Source organism: Scyliorhinus canicula, chromosome 2, assembly GCF_902713615.1.
Source record: "Scyliorhinus canicula chromosome 2, sScyCan1.1, whole genome shotgun sequence".
In the NCBI taxonomy this organism is placed as follows: domain Eukaryota; kingdom Metazoa; phylum Chordata; class Chondrichthyes; order Carcharhiniformes; family Scyliorhinidae; genus Scyliorhinus; species Scyliorhinus canicula.
In genome coordinates this window covers 206,370,069-206,391,403 of record NC_052147.1, presented here as the reverse complement: position 1 = coordinate 206,391,403, position 21,335 = coordinate 206,370,069, and the positions used below count along the sequence as shown (strand labels likewise).

Genomic DNA, 21,335 nt, shown 5'->3' with positions numbered 1-21,335 from the left:
ACGATATTTACATTATAATGCAATGAACAGTTAACCTTGTCCAGAAAGATAATGCTGAATAAACAGGCACAATGTAACACTTGTCCCTCAATCATGAGCAAAAAGTTCAGAATTTACTGACAGTAACATACAAATAATTTGCATATGGCGCAATATATATAAACATTTATTAAACCTATTTATACACTTGTTGGAAAATACAAACACTGTAAATGGAATAAATGTAAAAATGAACAAAATCTTTAGTTGGTTTCATAAATTCCATCAGGTTGATGCGGAATTGCTATGAACATTAGGTCACTTCTGAGTAGCTGATGCTCCTTCACCAAATCTACACCAATGATTGCTACTTTATATCATCAACAGTAATAGAACTATATTCCTCCCATAATATTTGAACTACAGTTATTTTTTAAAAGTTGACTTTTCTTCCAAATAACAGGAGCATTAGAGAGGAGGTAGCTGAGTAATTTTGTTTATAGTTAATGAGACTGCTAAAAGCATACTACATTGAAAACATGGAAACATGAAGATAATGGTACGGTTTCCAACAAAATAGCAATAGACCTTCCTTATAGAATTTAAACTTAAAAGGTCACTGAACTCAGGTGCCAGTTTTTCCGCATCAAATCAAAAAGCTTTCTGCAAAAGACAACCATTTGCTATCTGATTTTTCCAATTATACCCATTGATTCAAAATAAAATAAATAAGACCATAAGGCCATAAGACACAGGAGCACAATTTGGCCACTCGGCCCATCGAGTCTGCTCCGCCATTCAATCATGGCTGATATTTTCTCATCCCCATTCTCCCCATAACACCTGATCCCCTTATTAATCAAGAACCTATCCATCTCTGTCTTAAAGACACTCGGTGATTTGGCCTCCACAGCCTTCTGCGGCAAAGAGTTCCACAGATTCACCACCCTCAGGCTGAAGAAATTCCTCCTAATCTCTGTTTTAAAGGATCGTCCCTTTAGTCTGAGATGGTGTCCTCTGGTTCTAGTTTTTCCTACAAGTGAAAACATCCTCGCCACGTCCACTCTATCCAGGACTCGCAGTATCCTGTAAGTTACAATAAGATCAAACGAGTACAGACCCAGAGTCCTCAAATGTTCATGGTAGCTCCAAATATCCAAATGGGGTCTGACCAGAGCCTTATACAGCCTCAGAAGTACATCCCTGGTCTTGTATTCTAGCCACTTGACATGAATGCTAACATTGCATTTGCCTTCTTAACTGCCGACTGAACCTGTACATTAACCTTAAGAGAATTGTGAACAAGGACTCCAAAGTCCTTTGTGCTTCTGATTTCCTAAGCATTTTCCCATTTAGAAAATAGTCTATGCCTAAATTCCTCCTTCCAAAGTGCCTAACCTCACTCTTTTCCACATTGTATTTCATTTGCCACATCATTGCCCACTCTCCTAACTTGTCCAAGTCCTTCTGCAGTCCCTTGCTTCCTCAATACTGCCTGTTCCTCTACAGATCTTTGTATCATCTGCAAACTTAGCAACAGTGCCTTCAGTTCCTTCTTCCAGATCATTAATGTATATTGTGAAAAGTTGTGGTCCCAGCACAGACCCCTGAAGCACACCACTAGTCACCGGCTGCCATCCTGAAAAAGACCCCTTTATACCCGCTCTCTGCCTTCTGCCAGTCAGCCAATCCTCTATCCATGGATCTTACCCTTAACACCATGGGCTTTTAACTTATTTAACAGTCTCCTATGCGGCACCTGGTCGATGGTCTTCTGGAAATCTAAATAAATAACGTCCACTGGTTCTCCTTTGTCTAACTTCCTTGTTACCTCCTCAAAGAACTCTAACAGACTTGTCAGTCGTGACCTCCCTTTGACAAAGCCGTGCTGACTCAGTCCTATTTTACCATGCACTTCCAAGTACTTTGCAATCTCATCTTTAATAACAGACTCTAAAATCTTACCAATGACCGAAGTCAGGCTAACTGCCCTATAATTTCCCGTCTTCTGCCTCCCTCCCTTTTTAAACAGTGGTGCTACATTAGCCACTTGCCAGTCCTCTGGGACCCTTCCTGTCTCCAGTGATTCCTGAAAGATCATCACTAATGCCTCCATAATTTCCTCAGCTATCTCTTTCAGAACCTTGGGGTGTAGTCCATCTGGTCCAGGTGACTTATCCACCTTCAAACCTTTCAGTTTCCCCAGAACCTTCTCCTTAGTAATGGTCACTGCACTCACCTCTGCCCCCTGATTCTCCTGGAGCTCTGGCATCCCACTGGTGTCTTCCACCGTGAAGACTGATGCAAAGTAACTATTCAGTTTGTCTGCCATTTCTTTGTTTCCTATTATTACTTCTCCAGCCACATTTTCCAATGGTCCAATGTCTATTTTTGCCTCTCTCTTACCTTTTATATATTTTTTAAAAATCTTCCTTTTTCCTTTATATTACTAGCTAGCTTGCACTCATACTTCATCTTCATCTCCCTTATTGCTTTTTTAGTTGTCCTCTGCTCGCATTTAAAGGCTTCCCAATCCTCTGGTTTCCCACTAATCCTCGCCACTTTGTATGCTTTTTCTTTCGCCTTTATGCTGTCTTTGACTTCCCTCCTCAGCCATGGATGCCTTGTCCTCCCCTTAGCATGTTTCTGTGAAATTAAATGAAGCTACAAAGGCAATAGTGGAAAAACAAGTATGTCACGTTCTACATTTCTTGAAAGTTCGATGGCTTACATAGGTTATCATTTGCATTTAATGTAGCTGGTTTTCCATATGCTCTGCGCTTGCCATTATATTGTTGGATTTCTTGCTAAAATTATAACATCACAAAAGTTAAACGGTTGGATGCTTACTAACATCTGGAAACTAGTACAAGGAATGGGCACGTTGTCTTATGAGGAAAGATTGGAGAGGTTAGGTTCATATCCACTAGAATTTAGAAGAATAAGAGATGCCTTAATCAAAACCTTTAAGACCCCAAGGGATATTGACAGGGTAAATGTGGAAAGAATGTTTTCTTTTGTCAGAGAATCTATAATTAGGGTTGGTTCACTGTTTAAAGATAAAGGGTCACTCATTTAAGACAGAGATGAGAGAATTTCTTTCTCTTGAGGGTCAGGAGTCTCTCACTCAAAAGGCAGTGGAAGCAAACTCTGAAGACTTTTGAGGCTGAACTATCTGATTAACAAGTGTGTGAAAGTCAATTAAGGGTAGGCAGGAATGTGGGGTTGAAATTACAATCAGGTCAGCCATCACTTTACTGAATGGCGGAGCAGGCTCAAGGGGCCGAGTGGCCTACTCCTGCTGTACCACAACTATAACAAACATCTTTCAAAACGCACAAAAATAGAGCAAAACAAAAAAGACATCCGTGACAAAAATCCAGTTAAATTATCTTACCCATCTTTAGTTTGGTCAGCCACACCCGCCAGAAGCTGTACAGTCTTTGGATTGTAGTGTGGATCTGTGTGTAATCCCAGATATTTCTGCACAAAATCTGTCGGAGTCATGTAATGCTCCCCATCCTTGGTCACACTACAAAACTAAGAAGAAATAGCAAAATTAAGGTGCATATAATACTTGTTTTGATGGAAGGAATCTAGGATTGCAGAGGAACAACCTTTAATGCGCATTTACATCAAGAAAAGACAGCTCAGCTCTTAACAAAATGTACTGTGTTAAAAATACAAAGTTCATAAGATTTTAAATGATTGGGGCTGTCTCTTTAATGCAAGGTCAAATGATGGAATGAAGGGGGTCATGTTCTAAATTCTGCCTGACAACAAGCTAGGGTTATTTGTTTGCTGAAGGTTATAGTGAGGCCCCAGGTTGATTTACTGGGAAGGAGAAGCAAGATATTCACATCTGCAGACAATTGGAATGGACATTGAGCGGGGAAGAGACCATAGCAAGTCACTGTTATATTGGGTTATAGGAATTTTCTAAAATATCCATGAAACACAGAGGGTAGAGAGTCTGCAAGAATCTGAGAAGGCAAGTGAGAGCAAAGACATAGAGGCAGCCAGTGCTGCACCTGAAGCAGAGAAAATGCGGTCTATGATTAGGAGCTTGCACTCAGATTGAAGAGACCACGTTTGTGAGGATTTAAACGAGGCTGGAAGATCCACCCAACTTTGGCTAGAAGCAGCTGTTCAGTCCTTAGCATTCTAGTGCAAATTAGAATGACCCCCCAACGTCCTCCCTTTCCCAAGCAAGTGCAAGGGATACAACAATTATTCTTTTTTGTCTGCTATGTACATCCTGTGTGCGTTCCCTTGGCCGCAGAAAAATAGTTTTCACTGTACTTCGGTACATGCGACAATAAATCAAATCAAAAATCAACCTGCCCCATTAACTCCTTCCAAGACCCTAAACACATTTTCAAGTTAAATTTACTTACTTATTAAAATTCTATACTGATTACAATGCTATTTTCTCTACATTGGGAAGATGAAATGCAAATTGGGTGATCGTCCCGCAGAACACCTCCGTTCAGTCCGCAAGCGTGAGCCCGAGCTCTCAGCTGTCTGCAATTTTAAGTCAACATTGAAATGCAAAATGAAATGAAAGTGAAATTAAATGAAAATCGCTTATTGTCACAAGTAGGCTTCAAATTAAGCTACTGTGAAAAGCCCCTAGTCGCCACATTCCGGCGCCTGTTCGGGGAGGCTGATACCATTTTATTCCCACTCTAACCTACGTCCTTGGCCTCCTAACACCATTTCAATGAAGCTCACACTTTCCCAAGAAACTGCGCCTCATCTTTTGACTCTGCATTTTACAGCTCGGGTCAATTTTGATTTGATTTGATTTATTATTGTCACATGTATGAATAGAGTGTGAAAAGTATTGTTTCTTGCATGCTGTGCAGACAACGCATACCGTACATAAAGGAAGGAGAGACTACAGAATGTAATGTTACAGGCATAGCTAGGGTGTAGAGAAAAGATCAACTTAATCGAGGTAGGTTCATTCAAATGTCTGCTGGCAGCAGGGAAGAAGCTGTTCTTGAGTCGGTTGGTATGTGACCTCAAACTTTTGTATCTTTTTCCTGACAGAAGGAGGTGAAAGAGAGTATGTCCAGGTGCGTGTGGTCCTTAATTATGCTGGTTGCCTTTCCGAGGCAGCGGGAATTATAGACAGAGTCAATGGATGAGAGGCTGGTTTGAGTGATTGATTGGGCTACATTCACGACTTTTTGTAGTTTCCTGCAATCTTGGGCAGAGCAGGAACTATACCAAGCTGTGATACAACCAGAAAGAATGGTTTCAATGGTGCATCTGTACAAGCTGGTGAGAGTCGTAGCTGGCATGCCAAATTTCCTTAGTCTTCTGAGAAAGTAGAGTCGTTGGTGGACTTTCATAACTATAGTGTCAGCATGGGGGACCTGGACAGGCTGTTGGTAATCTGGACACCTAAAAACTTGAAGCTCTCAACCCTTTCTACTCCGTTCCCATTGATGTAAACATGGGCATGTTATCCTCTACGCTTACTGAAGTCTATGACAATCTCCTTTGTTTTGTTGACAATTTTAGATAATAAACTATGGCGGGGGTGGGTGCACATAGCTGCCTTGGTTGATTCTGGGGGGTTTAAGTTACACCTCTACTAGACACATTTTAGTTTGCCTGTCCCAATTATATTATTTTTACCATGCAATATCATTCCTTTTTGTCTTGCCTTCAATCCTTTAATCACTGACCTTCTCAGTTGTCATTTTGTCCCCTTGCCATGCTTAAAAACATTTTTATTAAGGCATTTCTACCAGGTCGCTCACCCACACCCCCAGTTACGGCGGCTCCGAGACCCTCCACCCAAACAAAATCAGTCTTCCGGCTATCAGGGAGGCATAGGCCAAGACATCGGCCTCTCTCGTCCCCTGGACTCTGGGTCTTCTGACCCTCCAAATATTGCTACCTCTGGTCTCGGGGCCACATTCACTCTCAACACCTCGACATTACGTCCGCAAAGCCCTGACAGAGCCCCTCCAGTTTCGGACATGCCCAGAACATATGGACGTGGTTTGCAGGCCTCCATGCGCACCTTCCACACCTATCATATACTCCCTCAAAAAACCCACTGATCCAGGCCAGAAACCTCGCGTCCAGCCCCCTCGGTGTAAACCTGTGATCACAAATCGGTGCCCAAACCGAGGCACCTTCCATCCTCAGATGCTGCCATCACTGCCCCATGCCCTCAGGGCTGCCATCACCACTGGGCTCATGGAGTACTTGGTCGGCAAGGACGCAGAGGCGCCGTCAACAGTGCTCCTAAACTTGATCCCCTACAATAGGCTGCCTCCATCTGCACCCCACACCGACCCCTTCCCCACTATCCACTTGCTAACCATGGCTATATTAGCTGCCCAGTAATAATTCATTATGTTTGGCAAGGCCAGCCTGTCTGTCTGTCCACCCCCCCACCCCCCACCCCCCCCCCCCCCCCCCCCCCCCCCCAGCCAACACCACCTTCTTGACCCGTGGGACTTTCCCCTCCCACCCAAACCCAGAGGTCACAGCGTTGACTTTGTCAAAGAATGATTTTGGGATGAAGATCCGGAGGTTCTGACAGACAAATAAGCGCCTCAGCATCACCTGGGGCTGGTTTAAGTCACTGGGCTAAATCGCTGGCTGTTAAAGCAGACCAAGCAGGCCAACAGCACGGTTCGATTCCCGTACAAGCCTCCCCGGACAGGCGCCGGAATGTGGCGGCTAGGGGCTTTTTACAGTAACTTTATTGAAGCCTACGCGTGACAATAAGCGATTTTCATTTCATTTCATTTTTTTCACCATAATTTTCAGTGTCTGCACCCACCCCGCCAGCGACAGTGGCAACATATCCCACCTCTTAAAATCTCCCTTCATTTGTTCCATCAGCCGAGCCAAATTCAACTTGTGCAGATGCTCCCATCCTCGCGCCACCTGGATACCCAAGTACCTGAAGCTCATCTCCACCACTCACAGTTCCCCCAATACACAGCAACAGGTTTTCTGCATACAGCAAGACCTGTGCTCAAACCTGCCCTCTCAAACAATCCCTCTCCAAATCCTAAACGTCCTAAAAACTTCCCACAGATACTCCCACTCCACACGATCGAAAGGCTTCTGTGCACCATTGCCACTGCCACCTCCACGTCTTGTCCCTCCGGGGGCATCATTATTAGGTTTAATAGTCTCCGAACATTCACAACAATTGCCTCCTCTTTACAAACCCTGTCTGGTCTTCCCTCAGCATCCCCAGCGCACAGTCCTCGATACGCAAGGCCAGGATCTTCACCGCCAACTTAGCTCCACATTTAATAATGATATCGGGAGACATGCCCCAACTGCTCCAGATCTTTCTTCAACATTAGGAATATGGACACCTGCGATAATGTAGGGGACAGCGTCCCCTTTTCTCCTCACTTATTAGATGCCCTCACCAGCAGAGGCCCCAGGTCCCTCCCAAACTTCATATAAAATTCCACAGGGAACACATCCAAGGCCTTCACTGTCTGCATTGCCCCCAGACTCTCCTCACCTCCACCAGCCCAATGGGGGCCCCTAGCCCCTCCACCTATTCCTTCTCCACCTTGGGGAACTCCAGCCCATCCAGAAACCGCTGAATTCCCTCCTTCACACCCCACCCTCAACACCCCTGCCCCAAGTGCATGCATGGTCCGAAACCACGATCGCTGAATACCCCGAGTCGACGACAACTGCCAGCAGCGTCTTGTCCCCCATGAAAAAAAAATCAATCCAAGTATACACACGGTGCACATGAGAGTCCAAGAACGAACACCTTTGCTTCGCCTCGCCTCCCCACCCCCTCCCTCCCTTTCAATTCCCGCTTTTAATGGTTCCACTGCCTTGGCTAGGTCCTCCTGGGCTTCCCTCCTCTGCCAGCTGAACCTCTCGTTCAAGAAGTTCACCAGTTGCTCCGTTGATCACTGGGCGGCAGGACAGTCCCTTTACCCTCCGCCATCTTGACCTGTGGCGCACGAAGATTCTCTTGCTCCAACTGCTCCCTTCTTTTCGCCCCACTTCTGGTCCGTGGATCCATCCATATCAGTGTGGTTCAGCTTTCTCTAGTTATTTCTGCACCTTTTGTCAGCAAAACACCTCCCAATAAGCAGGGAAAATGTCCGAAAAAACAGCTCTAGCGGGAGCTGCAAAATGTGCGCCCACAGTCCATTACCTCCACCGGAAGTCCTGTCATACTTTAAAACTGTTACGTTTCTAAGCACTTCCTGTTCTGAAGGGTCATGGGACTGAAGCACTAGCTGTTTTACTCTCCACAGATGCTATTAGATTTACTGATTATTTCCAACATTTTCTGTTTTTTGGCTGGCTCAACCTTTGTGGGTTTCTACTCAGTAAACATATTTAAACACTGAATATAATGCCTAATGTTTAATTTGTTAGAAACTAAATATTGCACATGGCTATCAGTTAAAATGCTATACTGCAAAGATGCAACATATATTGGCCCTTGGAATGATGTACTTTATATTTCTACAGAAAGCAACTGGCTCAGTCAATAGCTAAATTACCGAAAAACCGATGGGTTCTCAACAGACAAGCTTGGCAAGACCAACTGGGATCTGTTGGTTTAAATAGTCCATCACATCATTGGGACCAACATAGGAGGTCAGACCAATTCTTATTTTTCCCCCAAACAGTTTAATTAAGGAAAATGTTCATTATAACTCAATAAAACCAAAACACATAAACAACAAATGGGCAGCATGGTAGCATTGTGGATAGCACAATCGCTTCACAGCTCCAGGGTCCCAGGTTCGATTCCGGCTTGGGTCACTGTCTGTGCGGAGTCTGCACATCCTCCCCGTGTGTGCGTGGGTTTCCTCCGGATCCTCTGGTTTCCTCCCACAGTCCAAAGATGTGCGGGTTAGGTGGATTGGCCATGATAAATTGCCCTTAGTGTCCAAAATTGCCTTTAGTGTTAGGTGGGGTTACTGAGTTATGGGGATACGGTGGTGTTGACCTTGGGTAGGGGGTAGGGTGCTCTTTCCAAGAGCCGGTGCAGACTCGATGGGCCAAATGGCCTCCTTCTGCACTGTAAATTCTATCTTGTAAAACTTGTAACTTACCCCCCCTCCCAACCCCACCCCCCTCCCCCCACCCCCCCCCCCCCCCCCCCCCCCAAAAGAACAAAAGCAAAACTTAACCAAACCCCCGCCCCCACCCCAAACTTAACCCCTGACTGTGACTAGCTCCTTTAAAACGTGCCGTTGGGTAACTTGGTCATTCTGAATTCTCCCTCTGTGTACCCGAACAGGTGGCAGAATGTGGCGACTAGGGGTTTTTCACAGTAACGTCATTGCAGTATTAACGTAAGCCTACTTGTGACAATAAAGATTATTATTAAATAGGAAATAAATGGCTTCCATCTCGAGTTGAACCCTTCTGCTGACCCCCTCAAGATGTACTTGACCTTCTCCAAGTACAAAATTCCACAAGCTCACGCAACCAGGACTAGGCACAGGGCGAAACCAGAGTCTTCCACCCAAGCAGAACTCACCTACATGCTATCAGCGAGGCAAAGGTAAGGGCATCCGCCTTCACCCCCGTCTGCAGCTAAAATCATTAGACATTTAATTCCAGATATTATATCGAGTTTAAATTCCACCACTTCCCATGGCAATATTCGAATCTTGGCCCCCAGATCATTATACTGGTTCTTGAGATTACTAGTCCAGCAACAATACCACTACACCATCAGCTCACCTCAGGCGAGCTATGTCTGTCCTGCTCAGCCATGCAGTGCATAGAATGAAACAGAATAGGTTGGGAGGTCATTAGGTCCATTGGGCCCATGTCAATTCTTTCAAAAAGCTATCCAATGAGTTCTAATCCAATGCTCTTTGTCCATAGCTCGGCAAATGTTCCCTCTTCAACTATTTCTCCAATTGGCTTTTGAAAATTATTGAATCTGCATATCATGGGCACAGGCATTGTTAACAAAGAGAAATTCAACATTACACCAAATTATTTTTCCAATGCTTTCAAGGTGATCAGAACAGAAAACGAAACGTTCAAGCAACAAACTCGTGCTTATTTAACAAGCTGAATTAGAGCGACTATTTCTATGTTTCTGTTATTCTCTAATTAAGAGATTCTATCATGAATTGTCATTTCTGCACACCAACAACGATGGGAAAAGAAACATTTGGGCTAGAATTTTCTTCAGGAACATCCTGATTCTAGTCACAATTTTAAATATATATATTTTTATTCTCCTTTTTCACATTTTCATCCAAATTTATACCCACCAACAAGCAATCATCGGTAACAAATACAATGTCAATCTCCTGGCCAACAATCCCTTCCTCCCACCAACCCTCAACATTTTAAATACAACATCAAAGAAAAAAAATCAGGAATCTACCATCACCCCATACATAGTCACCAACAACATACACAATCCAACAATCTCCTCCACTCCACCCCCCGCCCCCCCCCCAACCTAATGGGCAGCTCATTTCACAGTGGTTAGCACAGTTGCTTCACAGATCCAGGGTTCCGGGTTCAATCCCTGGCTAGGGTCATTGTCTGTGTGGAGTTTGCACGTTCTCCCAGTGTCTGCATGGGTTTTCTCTGGATGCTCAGGTTTCCTCCCACAGTCCAAAGATGTGCAGGTTAGGTGGATTAGCCAGCTAAATTGCCCTCCAAAAAGGTTAGGTGGGATTACTGGGTAACGGGGATAGGTTGGAAGTGTGGACTTCAGTGGGGTGCTCTTTCCAAGGGCCGATGCAGACTCGATGGGTCAAATGGCCTCCTTCTGCACTGCAAATCCTATGATAATGTTCGATGCCTTCCAATTCTTGAAAGTGCATAATAAACAAAGCCCATGAACTGTTCTAGTCACAAAATTAAGAAGCTTGTTTTTTGTCCCCCGCGGTGAAATATTCTACAAAATACAATTCTATGAAGTTAATATTTTACTGTACTTTAGTAAACACTGGCCATAATTAATTGTTATTTACATACAAATATTGCAGCATCTTCAGGCGAGGGCAGAGATGTGGTTTAAAATGGAAATTCAAAAGATGTTGGCCACTTCACCCCACTGTTTAGCTTAGTGAAAACAGCATTTTGCTCCCTGCCTCACCATTTGAATTAAAATGTCTTCACTGGCATTGTATTATCACCATGATAAACTCCCACAAACTAAATTCCCCACAGAAATGTAAATCTTGCTCACTTCAACACAAATATACTTTTAGAACAAGGCAAATGTAGTCATTTCAAACAACCTCTGTGACTCTGTCATTCCTTCATGTTTTACTTCTGGGATTTTTATTTTTGCTTTCTCTCCTTTTTCTACTTCTCTTCATCCATCCAATTTTTATTTTCCTTGCCATTTTTTCCTGTACCTGATTTGGCACTGAATTCACCCACTCTAACTTACCCTTCCCTCCTCAGTCTTGTTCCTACGCTGTGAATATCACAATCTTTTAATCTGATTGTTTAGGAGACACACAGTTGCATGCCCTGCTCACGCAGGTGCTATTTGGCAAATTTCCCTCTCTGTAATATTATCAATTTGTGCTTTCAGCACTTTTGTCACACTAAAAAAAATTTAAACATAAAACGTGCAAGGGCAAGCCGAACTGCTATGCCACTGCTACAGAAAATTATGGTTCATTAAAATTACTATCTATAGTCACTCATACACTACATAGCTAAAAGCAATGTCAAACTTGCAGATGGGGAAAGAGCTGGGCTGATTGGATAACTCTTTCAAAGGACTGGCAAAGGTGGGATGGGCAAATGTTGAATAAATAACTGTTACTTTATTCCTAAGTGAATATGACAGATTTAAACACTGCATAAAATAAACATGTGCCAAGTTTTTCAAAGACTAAGTTTTGCTAGTTTTAAGTACAAATAAAGTCACAAGTGGGAGACAGACATGCTAATCCATACCTCCTCACATCTTCTCCACTCTGCCATCATACCATTTTTTAAATCAATAAGAAAAACAAGATCATGTTTGCCACACTCTTTTGAGTTATTCTACAGGTGTATTAATTTCACAAAGATATATATTTTTTTTAAATTTCAAACCATTTATTTCTTCAGAACCTTTTTTCTGACACCTCCCTCCCTCCCCTCGGTTGGAAAGTCCTAGCTACATATGTCAATAGTGTGGTACCTTTTGTCAGGTTAATTCAATTTTAAGTCGAGGAAGCTGTAGGAGCACCTGGTGCATATTTCCTCCAAAATCAACCATATTTATTTCATATGGCATTCATTACAGTAGCCATGTAAAGCACCAATGTCATTGATGCCTCAAGTTTATTGGCATTACAGACACCCCAATTGCAGCACTCAACTGACTGAGCTGCCAGGCTGCTCACAAAAATAGATTAACAAGACAACCTGTACCAGAGAAAATAAAGACTCAAATAACAGAACAGTAAATATCAAGAAGCAATTTTTAACTCTGTGCTGAATTGACACAAGCTACTTTTGAGCGATGCCAAATTTAGGCCAGGCATGCGTGCTCTACTAATGACCAACAGGTTTAGTCTTACACTCCTTAGCACATTGGAGCGTGCTGGAGTCACAAAATAATTAGGATGCAGTTAATACTCCATCTAAATAGCTGAACACAGCTGTACTCATAAATCCTGCCTAAAGCCCTAACAATTTAAATCTGCATCAAATGTCACAACATGTTTTCCAGTACAAGAACAAAGGAATATGGTCATCTCCCTCAAATTCCAGAAGTTTTTCCATAGTTGTTTAACCTTGATATTATCCAAACATATCAATTATTTCTAGATTTAAAGTTTAACAGAAAATACTACTTACTGACCATACTGTAGACCCTGAAAACCATTATTTTGTAATAATTAACTAATGTTTCCTACAATAATGACTTCGCTTCAAAATTACTTTGGGACATCTTGATCTTGAGGAGGTACCATATAAATATAAGTACTTTCTTTTTCTTTATTCTCAAGAATGTTATGTTGAACCAATGATTTACTTCCAGAATAAGATCACTAATTGAATGCTCAAAGTAAGGCAGTGGTGATATATTAATTAAAAATACAGGAAAGAAAGGAAAATATATTTATGCTGACAACTAACATGTGTATATTGTTAAAGTTAATATTCTGTATTTTTTTTTTAAAGTGATCACAGATGTGTCATCCAGGAGTAAAGGAATTCCTTCCTGCAATGCAGAAGCACAAGGATGAATGATTGACAGTGCTGTGTTCAGGCTTGGTCAACAAAAGGGAACACTTAGGCAAAGAGGAACTGCAGAGAGCATCCAAGCGGCTGATCCCAAGCGTCTATTTATGACAGGAGGATACACTTTGCATCATGCCAAACCATTTGTAGTGCTTCAACAAACCAGAGATATGTAACTATCTGTCATTTCCATGTCCTGGTTCCATCCTGCTACCTTTAATATTCGCCTTCAGATGTACATCTAATCTGCTCTCAAATATCACAACTGACTTAACCTCATGGGTATTTCATTATAATGCATTCAATATTGCAATTTGACATTCCAAACACCTCTTCTAGGTGTTTCCTTAACCCATTTTCAAATAAGTACAGCATGCGTTTTTCAGGTAATCATAACTATATCCTTTCATTTCCACTGCATCATACTCAATCATTGACTCTTAAAGTGAGTTGTTGGGCTGTCATGACATGTACTGTTATGATCCAGATTAATCGTCTGGACATGAATTTAAGAGGTATGATCAGTAAGGTCGCAGATGACACAAAAATTGATGGTGTGGTGAATAGGGATTAGGAAAGCCTTAGATTACTTGACGATATAGATGGGCTGGTCAGATGGGCAGAACAATGGCAACACTGAAAAGTGTGAGCTAATACATTTTGGGAGGACTAACAAGGCACAGGAATATACAATAAATGGTAGGACCCTCAGAAGGATAGTGGATCAGAGGGAACTTGGTGTGCCTGTCCAGAGATCCCTAGAGACAGCAGGACAGGTAGATAGGTGGTTAGGAAGACATATGGGATACCTACCTTTATTAGCCGGGGCATAGAATATAAGAGCAGGGAGGTTATGATGAGCCTATATAAAATGCTGGTTAGGCAACAGCTGGAGAATGCGTACAGTTCTGGTTGCCACACAATAGGAAAGAAGTGATGGCACGAGTGAGGGTGAGGAGGAGATTCACCAGTATGTTGACTGGGCTGGAGGGTTTCAGCTATCAAGAGATTCTGGATAGACTAGGGTTGTTTTCCTTGGAGCAAAGAAGGGGGACTTGATTGAGATGTACAAAAGTATGAGGGGCATAGGTAGGATGGATATGAAGGAACTTTTCATAAGAACATAAGAATTAGGAGCAGGAGTAGGCCATCTGGCCCCTTGAGCCTGCTCCACCATTCAATGAGATCATGGCTGATCTTTTGTGGACTCAGCTCCACTTTCCGGCCCGAACACCATAACCCTTAATCCCTTTATTCTTCAAAAAACTATCTATCTTTATCTTAAAAACATTTAATGAAGGAGCCTCAACTGCTTCACTGGGCATGGAATTCCATAGATTCACAACCCTTTGGGTGAAGAAGTTCCTCCTAAACTCAGTCCTAAATCTACTTCCCCTTATTTTGAAGCTATGCCCCCTAGTTCTGCTTTCACCCACCAGTGGAAACAACCTGCCCGCATCTATCCTATCTATTCCCTTCATAATTTTAAATGTTTCTATAAGATCCTCATCCTTCTAAATTCCAATGAGTACAGTCCCAGTCTACTCAACCTCTCCTCGTAATCCAACCCCTTCAGCTCTGGGATTAACCTAGTGAATCTCCTTGCACACCCTCCAGCACCAGTACGTCCTTTCTCAGGTAAGGGAGACCAAAACTGAACACAATATTCCAGGTGTGGCCTCACTAACACCTTATACAATTGCAGCATAGCCTCCCTAGTCTTAAACTATATCCCTCTAGCAATGAAGGACAAAATTCCATTCATCTTCTTAATCACCTGTTGCACCTGTAAACCAACTTTTTGCGACTCCTGCATTAGCACACCCAGGACTCTCTGCACAGCAGCATGTTTTAATATTTTATCATTTAAATAATAATCCCTTCTGTTGTTATTCCCACCAAAATGGATAACCTCACATTTGTCAACATTGTATTCCATCTGCCAGACCCTAGCCCATTCACTTAAACTATCCAAATCCCTCTGCAGACTTCCGGTATCCTCTGCACTTTTTGCTTTACCACTCATTTTAGTGTCATCTGCAAACTTGGACACATTGCCCTTGGTCCCCAACTCCAAATCATTCCCCTCAGCAGAAGGGTCAATAACCAAGGGGCATAGATTTAAACTAAGGAGCAGGAGGTTTAGACAGGATGTGAGGAAAAACATTTTGACCTCGAGGGTGTTTGGAATCTGGACATCACTGCCTGAAAGGGTAGTAGAGGCGGCAACCTTCACATAATTTAAGTAATGTTTAGATGAACACTTGAAATCCCACAGCAAACAAGGCTACAGACTAAGTGCTGGAAAATACAATTAGAGTCGATAGCTGTTCGGTGGCCAGCGCGGACACAATGGGCTGAAGGTCCTCTTTCCATAAGACCATAAGACATAGGAGCAGAATTGGGCCATTCGACCCATCAAGTCTGCTCCTCCATTCAATCATGGCTGATATTTTTCTCATCCCTATTCTCCTGCCTTCTCCTCATAACCCCTGATCCCTTTATTAATTAAGAACCTATCAATCTCTGCCTTAAAGATACTCAAGTGATTTAGCCTTCTGCGGCAAAGAGTTACACAGATTCACCAACCTTTGACTGAAGAAATTCCTCCATATCTCTGTTTTAAAGGATCAACCCTTTAGTCTGAGATTGTGCCCTCTGGTTTCTAGTTTTTCCTATTAGTGGAAACATCCTCTCCATGTCCACTCTAGGCCACGCTGTATCCTGTAAGTTTCAATAAGATTCCCCCCCTCATCCTTCTAAACTCCAACGAGTACAGACCCAGAGTCCTCAACCGCTCTTTCCATGCTATAAAAACTCTATGACTCTCTATGACACGGGCAGCACGGTAGCATTGTGGATAGCACAATTGCTTCACAGCTCCAGGGTCCCAGGTTCAATTCCGGCATGGGTCACTGTCTGTGCGGAGTCTGCACATCCTCCCCGTGTGTGCGTGGGTTTCCTCCGGGTGCTCTGGTTTCCTCCCACAGTCCAAAGATGTGCAGGTTAGGTGAATTGGCCATGATAAATTGCCCATAGTGTCCAAAATTGCCCTTAGTGTTGGGTGGGGTTACTGGGTTATGGGGATAGGGTGGAGGTGTTGACCTTCAGTAGGGTGCTCTTTCCAGGAGCCGGTGCAGACTCGATGAGCCGAATGGCCTCCTTCTGCACTGTAAATTCTATGATAGATGTACACTGGCCGAGACCAGCATAGTAAATCAGAAAGGAATAGGCTGTATTTTACTGTTTGAGGAATAAGAAATATGCTTTTAATTGAAATCACAGAGCATGACAGGACCATGTGGGAATTTACATGCAGGATCTTGGGGGAATTTATCCGCATTGCATTCAATGACTTCCAAAAATCTATCATTCAGTATCTTGTTCAGCCTATGCAAGTACATGGCCAACGGCCATCAGCCTGAAACATTAACTATATTTCGCTCGACACAGATGCTGCCATATGCTGAGCATTTCCAACACTGTTCTTAATTTTAAAATTCCAGCATCCGCAGTATTTTGCGTTCACATTAAAGATAGAACATAGAACTGTAAAGCACAGTACAGGCCCTTCGGCTCACGATGTTGTGCCAACTAGTCTGAAACTAAGATCAAATCAACCTATTCCCAATCATTCTAGTGCACTCCATATGCCTTATAACCGCTTGAAAGTTCCTAAAGTGTCCGACTCCACTACAATAACTGGGAGTGCTTTTCACGCCCCAGTCTCGGAGTAAAGAACCTACCTCTGACATCCCTCCTATATCTTCCACCATGAACCTTACAGTTATGCCCTCGTGTAACAGCTACATCCACCCGAGGAAAAAGTCGCTGAACGTCCACTCTATCTATCCCTCTCCTCATCTTATACACCTCAATTAAGTCACCTCTCATCCTCCTTCGCTCCAATGAGAAAAGCCCTAGCTCCCTCAACCTTTCCTCATAAGACCGATCCTCCAAACCAGGCAGCATCCTGGTAAATCTCCTTTGCACCCTTTCCAATGCTTCCACATCCTTCCTATAATGAGGTGACCAGAACTGCACACAATACTCCAATTGTGGTCTAACCAAGGTCTTGTACAGTTGCAGCATAACCTCACGACTCTTTAACTCAATCCCCCTGTTAATGCAAACACACTATAGGCTTTCTTCACGGCTCTATCCACTTGGCTGGCAACTTTTAGAGATCTATGGACATGAACTCAGATCTCTCTGCTCCTCCACATTCTTCAGAATCCTGCCGTTAACCCTGTAATCCGCATTCAAATTTATCCTACCAAAATGAATCACTCGCACTTATCAGGGTTAAACTCCATCTGCCATTTTTCGGCCCAGCTCCGCATCCGATCAATGTCTCTTTGCAGCCTACAACAGCCCTCCACATTATCCACTACTCCACCAATCTTGGTGTCATCAGCAAATTTACTAACCCGACCTTCAACTCCATCATCTAAGTCATTGATAAAAATCACAAATAGCAGAGGACCCAGCACTGATCCCTGTGGTACACCACTGGTGACTAGGCTCCAGAATGAAAATTTACCATCTACCACCACCCTCTGTCTTCTATGTGATAGCTAGTTACTGATCCAATTGGCCAAATTTCCCTCTATGCCAGGCCTCCTTACTTTCTGCATGAGCAGACCATGGGGCACCAAAGATGGTGGTGTTTATTTCAAGTAAAATAATTCATGGCCAAACTTCTATAACAAATTGAATTCAATCCCTCTGGTTAAACAGTCAATCTGATTTCCACAATAAAATAGTTCATAAGCTTTAGCACCACAAAAGAAAATCAGTCATATCACACAAATGCCATTTTATGTTATGGACCTGCCAACCAAAATCAACTAAGCAGTCAAATTAATCTATCATTTCAACTGATCCATAAACCAACTTCACAGTACAGGCTTAAAATGTGACAATAAGTAAACCAGTAAAACCTTGAACTATGTTTACTATCTTTGTTACTATCTTGACAAATAAAAAGAAACGGTGCAGATCAGTTCCCCACATTATCTCCAAAAAAGATGTTAAAGTTTCAGTGAAGGTGAACAGCTGCAACTAAAATATAAATATGATGAAAAGTTGAACCAACATATATAAATTATTTCAATTACCTTCAAAAATACGGCTTTTAATTCGCTGGGGTCTGCTCTTTTTGTTGACTGCACCTGAAATGAAAACATATGTTATATCCGTTGCCCAGGCGCATTTTCTTGGACAAATACATGTAAGAAAAGGGTCAATTTTCATGGGATATTTATTTTCACTAATTTTCAAAATGCCACTGAAAAGATTCAGAAATCACAATGTTGTGCATCAGCTGAATAACCGTGAATTGATTATAAAACTAATTCACCATTGCTCGTTAATTCTAACTAGTTAAGCAAAGTTGAGACTGAAGAGATTGCTCCCAGAAAAAGATTTCGAAATCAATCCCGACACATCCTTATTTTAAAAAGCAAGCAGACACAGCTAAACGCTGCAGACTTTACATTTTACAAACTAAGTCGCTGTTTCTGTCAGATGATGCCACATCTAAGTATTGCGGCTGTGGTCAATTAATTTTAATGCTTTGCCGGAACAGTTCGCTGCCTGAAGTATTTATATTCCACTGTCAAACACCCATTTCTAGATATTCTGACAACAATGCGTACAAGCTGCTAAAAACACATCCTGATTTTAAACTGCTTAAAGGTAACTCAAGGCCAAGCGCTAGGCCTCCAAACATCGATCGCCAAGCAGGAAAAACCCAACACCAGCGGTCCTTCATGTCCAAATCTCACACACAGATTGACAACAGAGCCAGTGCCACTAATGCAGAGAAGGGAACCGCACAGGACCGGGGCGGACGCGGCCACCAGCCCCAAGCCGGCACAGACATTCTCAGTTGTGTCACCTTGACCGCCATGCTGCAGCTCTGATGTCACCGGGCGTCCTGACGGAACCGCGCCAACGTCACCGGTCAGAGGTCAGACAGTCACCCGGGAAACAGCCAGCGGCTTCTGGGATAGCGGAGGGAGGGAGAGGGTCCAACCTGGAAGTGCAGGGGCCCGTATCTGCAGCAAAAGATGCTAGTTTCTCGCCGGGTCCCTGCTCGCCTCCTGCAAGACTATGAATATATATCCCTTTCGAATCAGTATTTCTGTCGTGAATAGTCAGTTTTTACGACGGCGTGGGGGCAATGTCCCAAAAATTGAGAATCCAGCCCAGGATGGGTCTCGGAGTGAGGCAATGTTAATGTTCGAAGTGTGAGTAAAGAATGGTGGTAGATGTGAAATAAGGGCAAGCAGTTCACAGAAGGTCACGGTTAGAACATAACTAACATTCTTATTTTACACAATTTGCACTGCTGCAACCGTCACACACACATTTCATAGATTGTAAACACAGCCAGATAATCAACCATGATAGCCACAAGCGAATTGCACTGCACTCACTGACTCACATCACTTCTCAACACAAGGTGATGTGTAGATGCCGGCGTTGGACTGGGGTGAGCACACTAAGAAGTCTTACAACACCAGGTTAAAGTCCAACAGGTTTGTTTCAAATCACTAGCTTTCGGAGCACAGCTCCTTCCTCGGGTGAATGAAGTGGTAGATTCCAGAAACACACATATATATACTGTAATAGACAAAGTCAAAGATGCAAGACAATGCTTTGAATGCGAGCATTAGCAGGTTATTAAATCTTTACAGATCAAGAGAGAGGGGTAATCCCAGGTTAAAGAGGTGTGAATTGTCTCGAACCAGGACAGATAACCAATCAAGTTAGAGCACACTTTTGAGAATGCAAGAGAAGTAATAACGGACGAATTTCAAAACAACACCCCTAATGACCATCTCCAACAAAAAAATAATCTAACAACCTTGTCTTAATACTCAATGCTATTAGCATCACTCAATCCCCCCCATCAACATCTTGGGGAGTAACCACGGGCCAGAAACTTTATTGGACACATCATCTAAATCATCAATGCAGATTATAAATATGACGGTAGGTTCTGGAGACATTTGCAGGTAATTAATTCTTCACAGATCCAGAGAGAGGGGTAATCCCAGGTTAAAGAGGTGTGAATTGTCTCAAGACAGGACAGTTGGTAGGATTTTGCAAGCCCAGGCCAGATGGTGGGGAGTGAATGTAATGCAACATGAATCCCAGGTCCCGTTGAGGCCGCACTCGTGTGCGGAACTTGGCTATAGGTTTCTGCTCCGCATTGTTGCGCGTCCTGAAGGCCACCTTGGAGAACGCTTACCCGAAAATCAGAGGCTGAATGCCCTCGACTGTTGAAGTGTTCCCCCCAGATGGTGGGGGGGTGAATCTAATGCGACATTAATCCAAGGTCCCGGTTGAGGCCATACTCGTGTGCGGAACTTGGCTATATGTTTCTGCTGTGTGTTGTCGTGCGTCCTGAAGGCCGCCTTGGAGAACGCTTACCCAAAGATCAGAGGCTGAATGCCCTCGACTGCTGAAGTGTTCCCCGACTGGAAGGAAATATTCCTGCCTGCCAATTGTCGCGCGATGTCCGTTCATCCGTTGTCGCAGCGTCTGCATGGTCTCGCCAATGTACCATGCTCCGGGACATCCTTTCCTGCAGCATGAGGTAGACAACATTGGCCGAGTCGCACTAGTATGTACCATGTACCTGGTGGGTGGTGTTCTCGCATGTAATGGTGGTACCCATGTCGATATCTGGCACGTCTTGCAGAGATTGCCATGGCACGGTTGTGTGGTGTCACGGTTGCTGTTCTGAAGGCTGGGTAGTTTGCTGCAAACAACATTTGTTTCAGGTTGCGCGGTTGTTTGAAGGCAGGTAGTGGGGGTGTGGGGATGACCTTGGCAAGATGTTCGTCTTCATCGATGACATGTCTGCATGGCTGCGAAGAAGATGTCGTAGGATCTCCGCTCCGGGGAAGTACTGGACGACAAAGGGTACTCTGTCGGTTGTGTCCCATGTTTGCCTTCTGAGGAGATCGGTGTGTTTTTTTGCTGTGGCGCATTGGAACTATCGATCGATGAGACGAGCGCCATATACTGTTCGTACGAGGGCATCTTTCAGCGTCTGTAGATGTCTGTTACGCTCTTCCTCATCTCAACAGATCCTGTGTAAACGGAGGGCTTGTCAATAGGAGGTGGCTTCTTTAATG

General features: G+C 43.4%; 1 protein-coding gene across 2 annotated transcripts in view; it reads right to left on the bottom strand.

Moving 5' to 3' along the window:
• Positions 1-19,180, bottom strand: part of slc25a12 (solute carrier family 25 member 12) — a 137,373-nt gene extending 118,193 nt beyond the window's left edge. Inside the window, exons 1-3 of one of the 2 annotated variants that reach the window (XM_038789420.1) lie at positions 19,085-19,180; positions 18,303-18,356; positions 3,377-3,519 (exon numbers count right to left, since the gene is read on the bottom strand). In XM_038789420.1, coding sequence (XP_038645348.1) covers positions 3,377-3,519; positions 18,303-18,356; positions 19,085-19,096 — 209 coding nt within the window. In that variant the 5' untranslated portion in view covers positions 19,097-19,180. Of the gene's footprint in view, positions 1-3,376; positions 3,520-18,302; positions 18,357-19,084 lie in introns of those variants that run through there. The other variant, XM_038789421.1, reaches the window with a different exon arrangement.
• Positions 19,181-21,335: the final 2,155 nt, after the last annotated feature.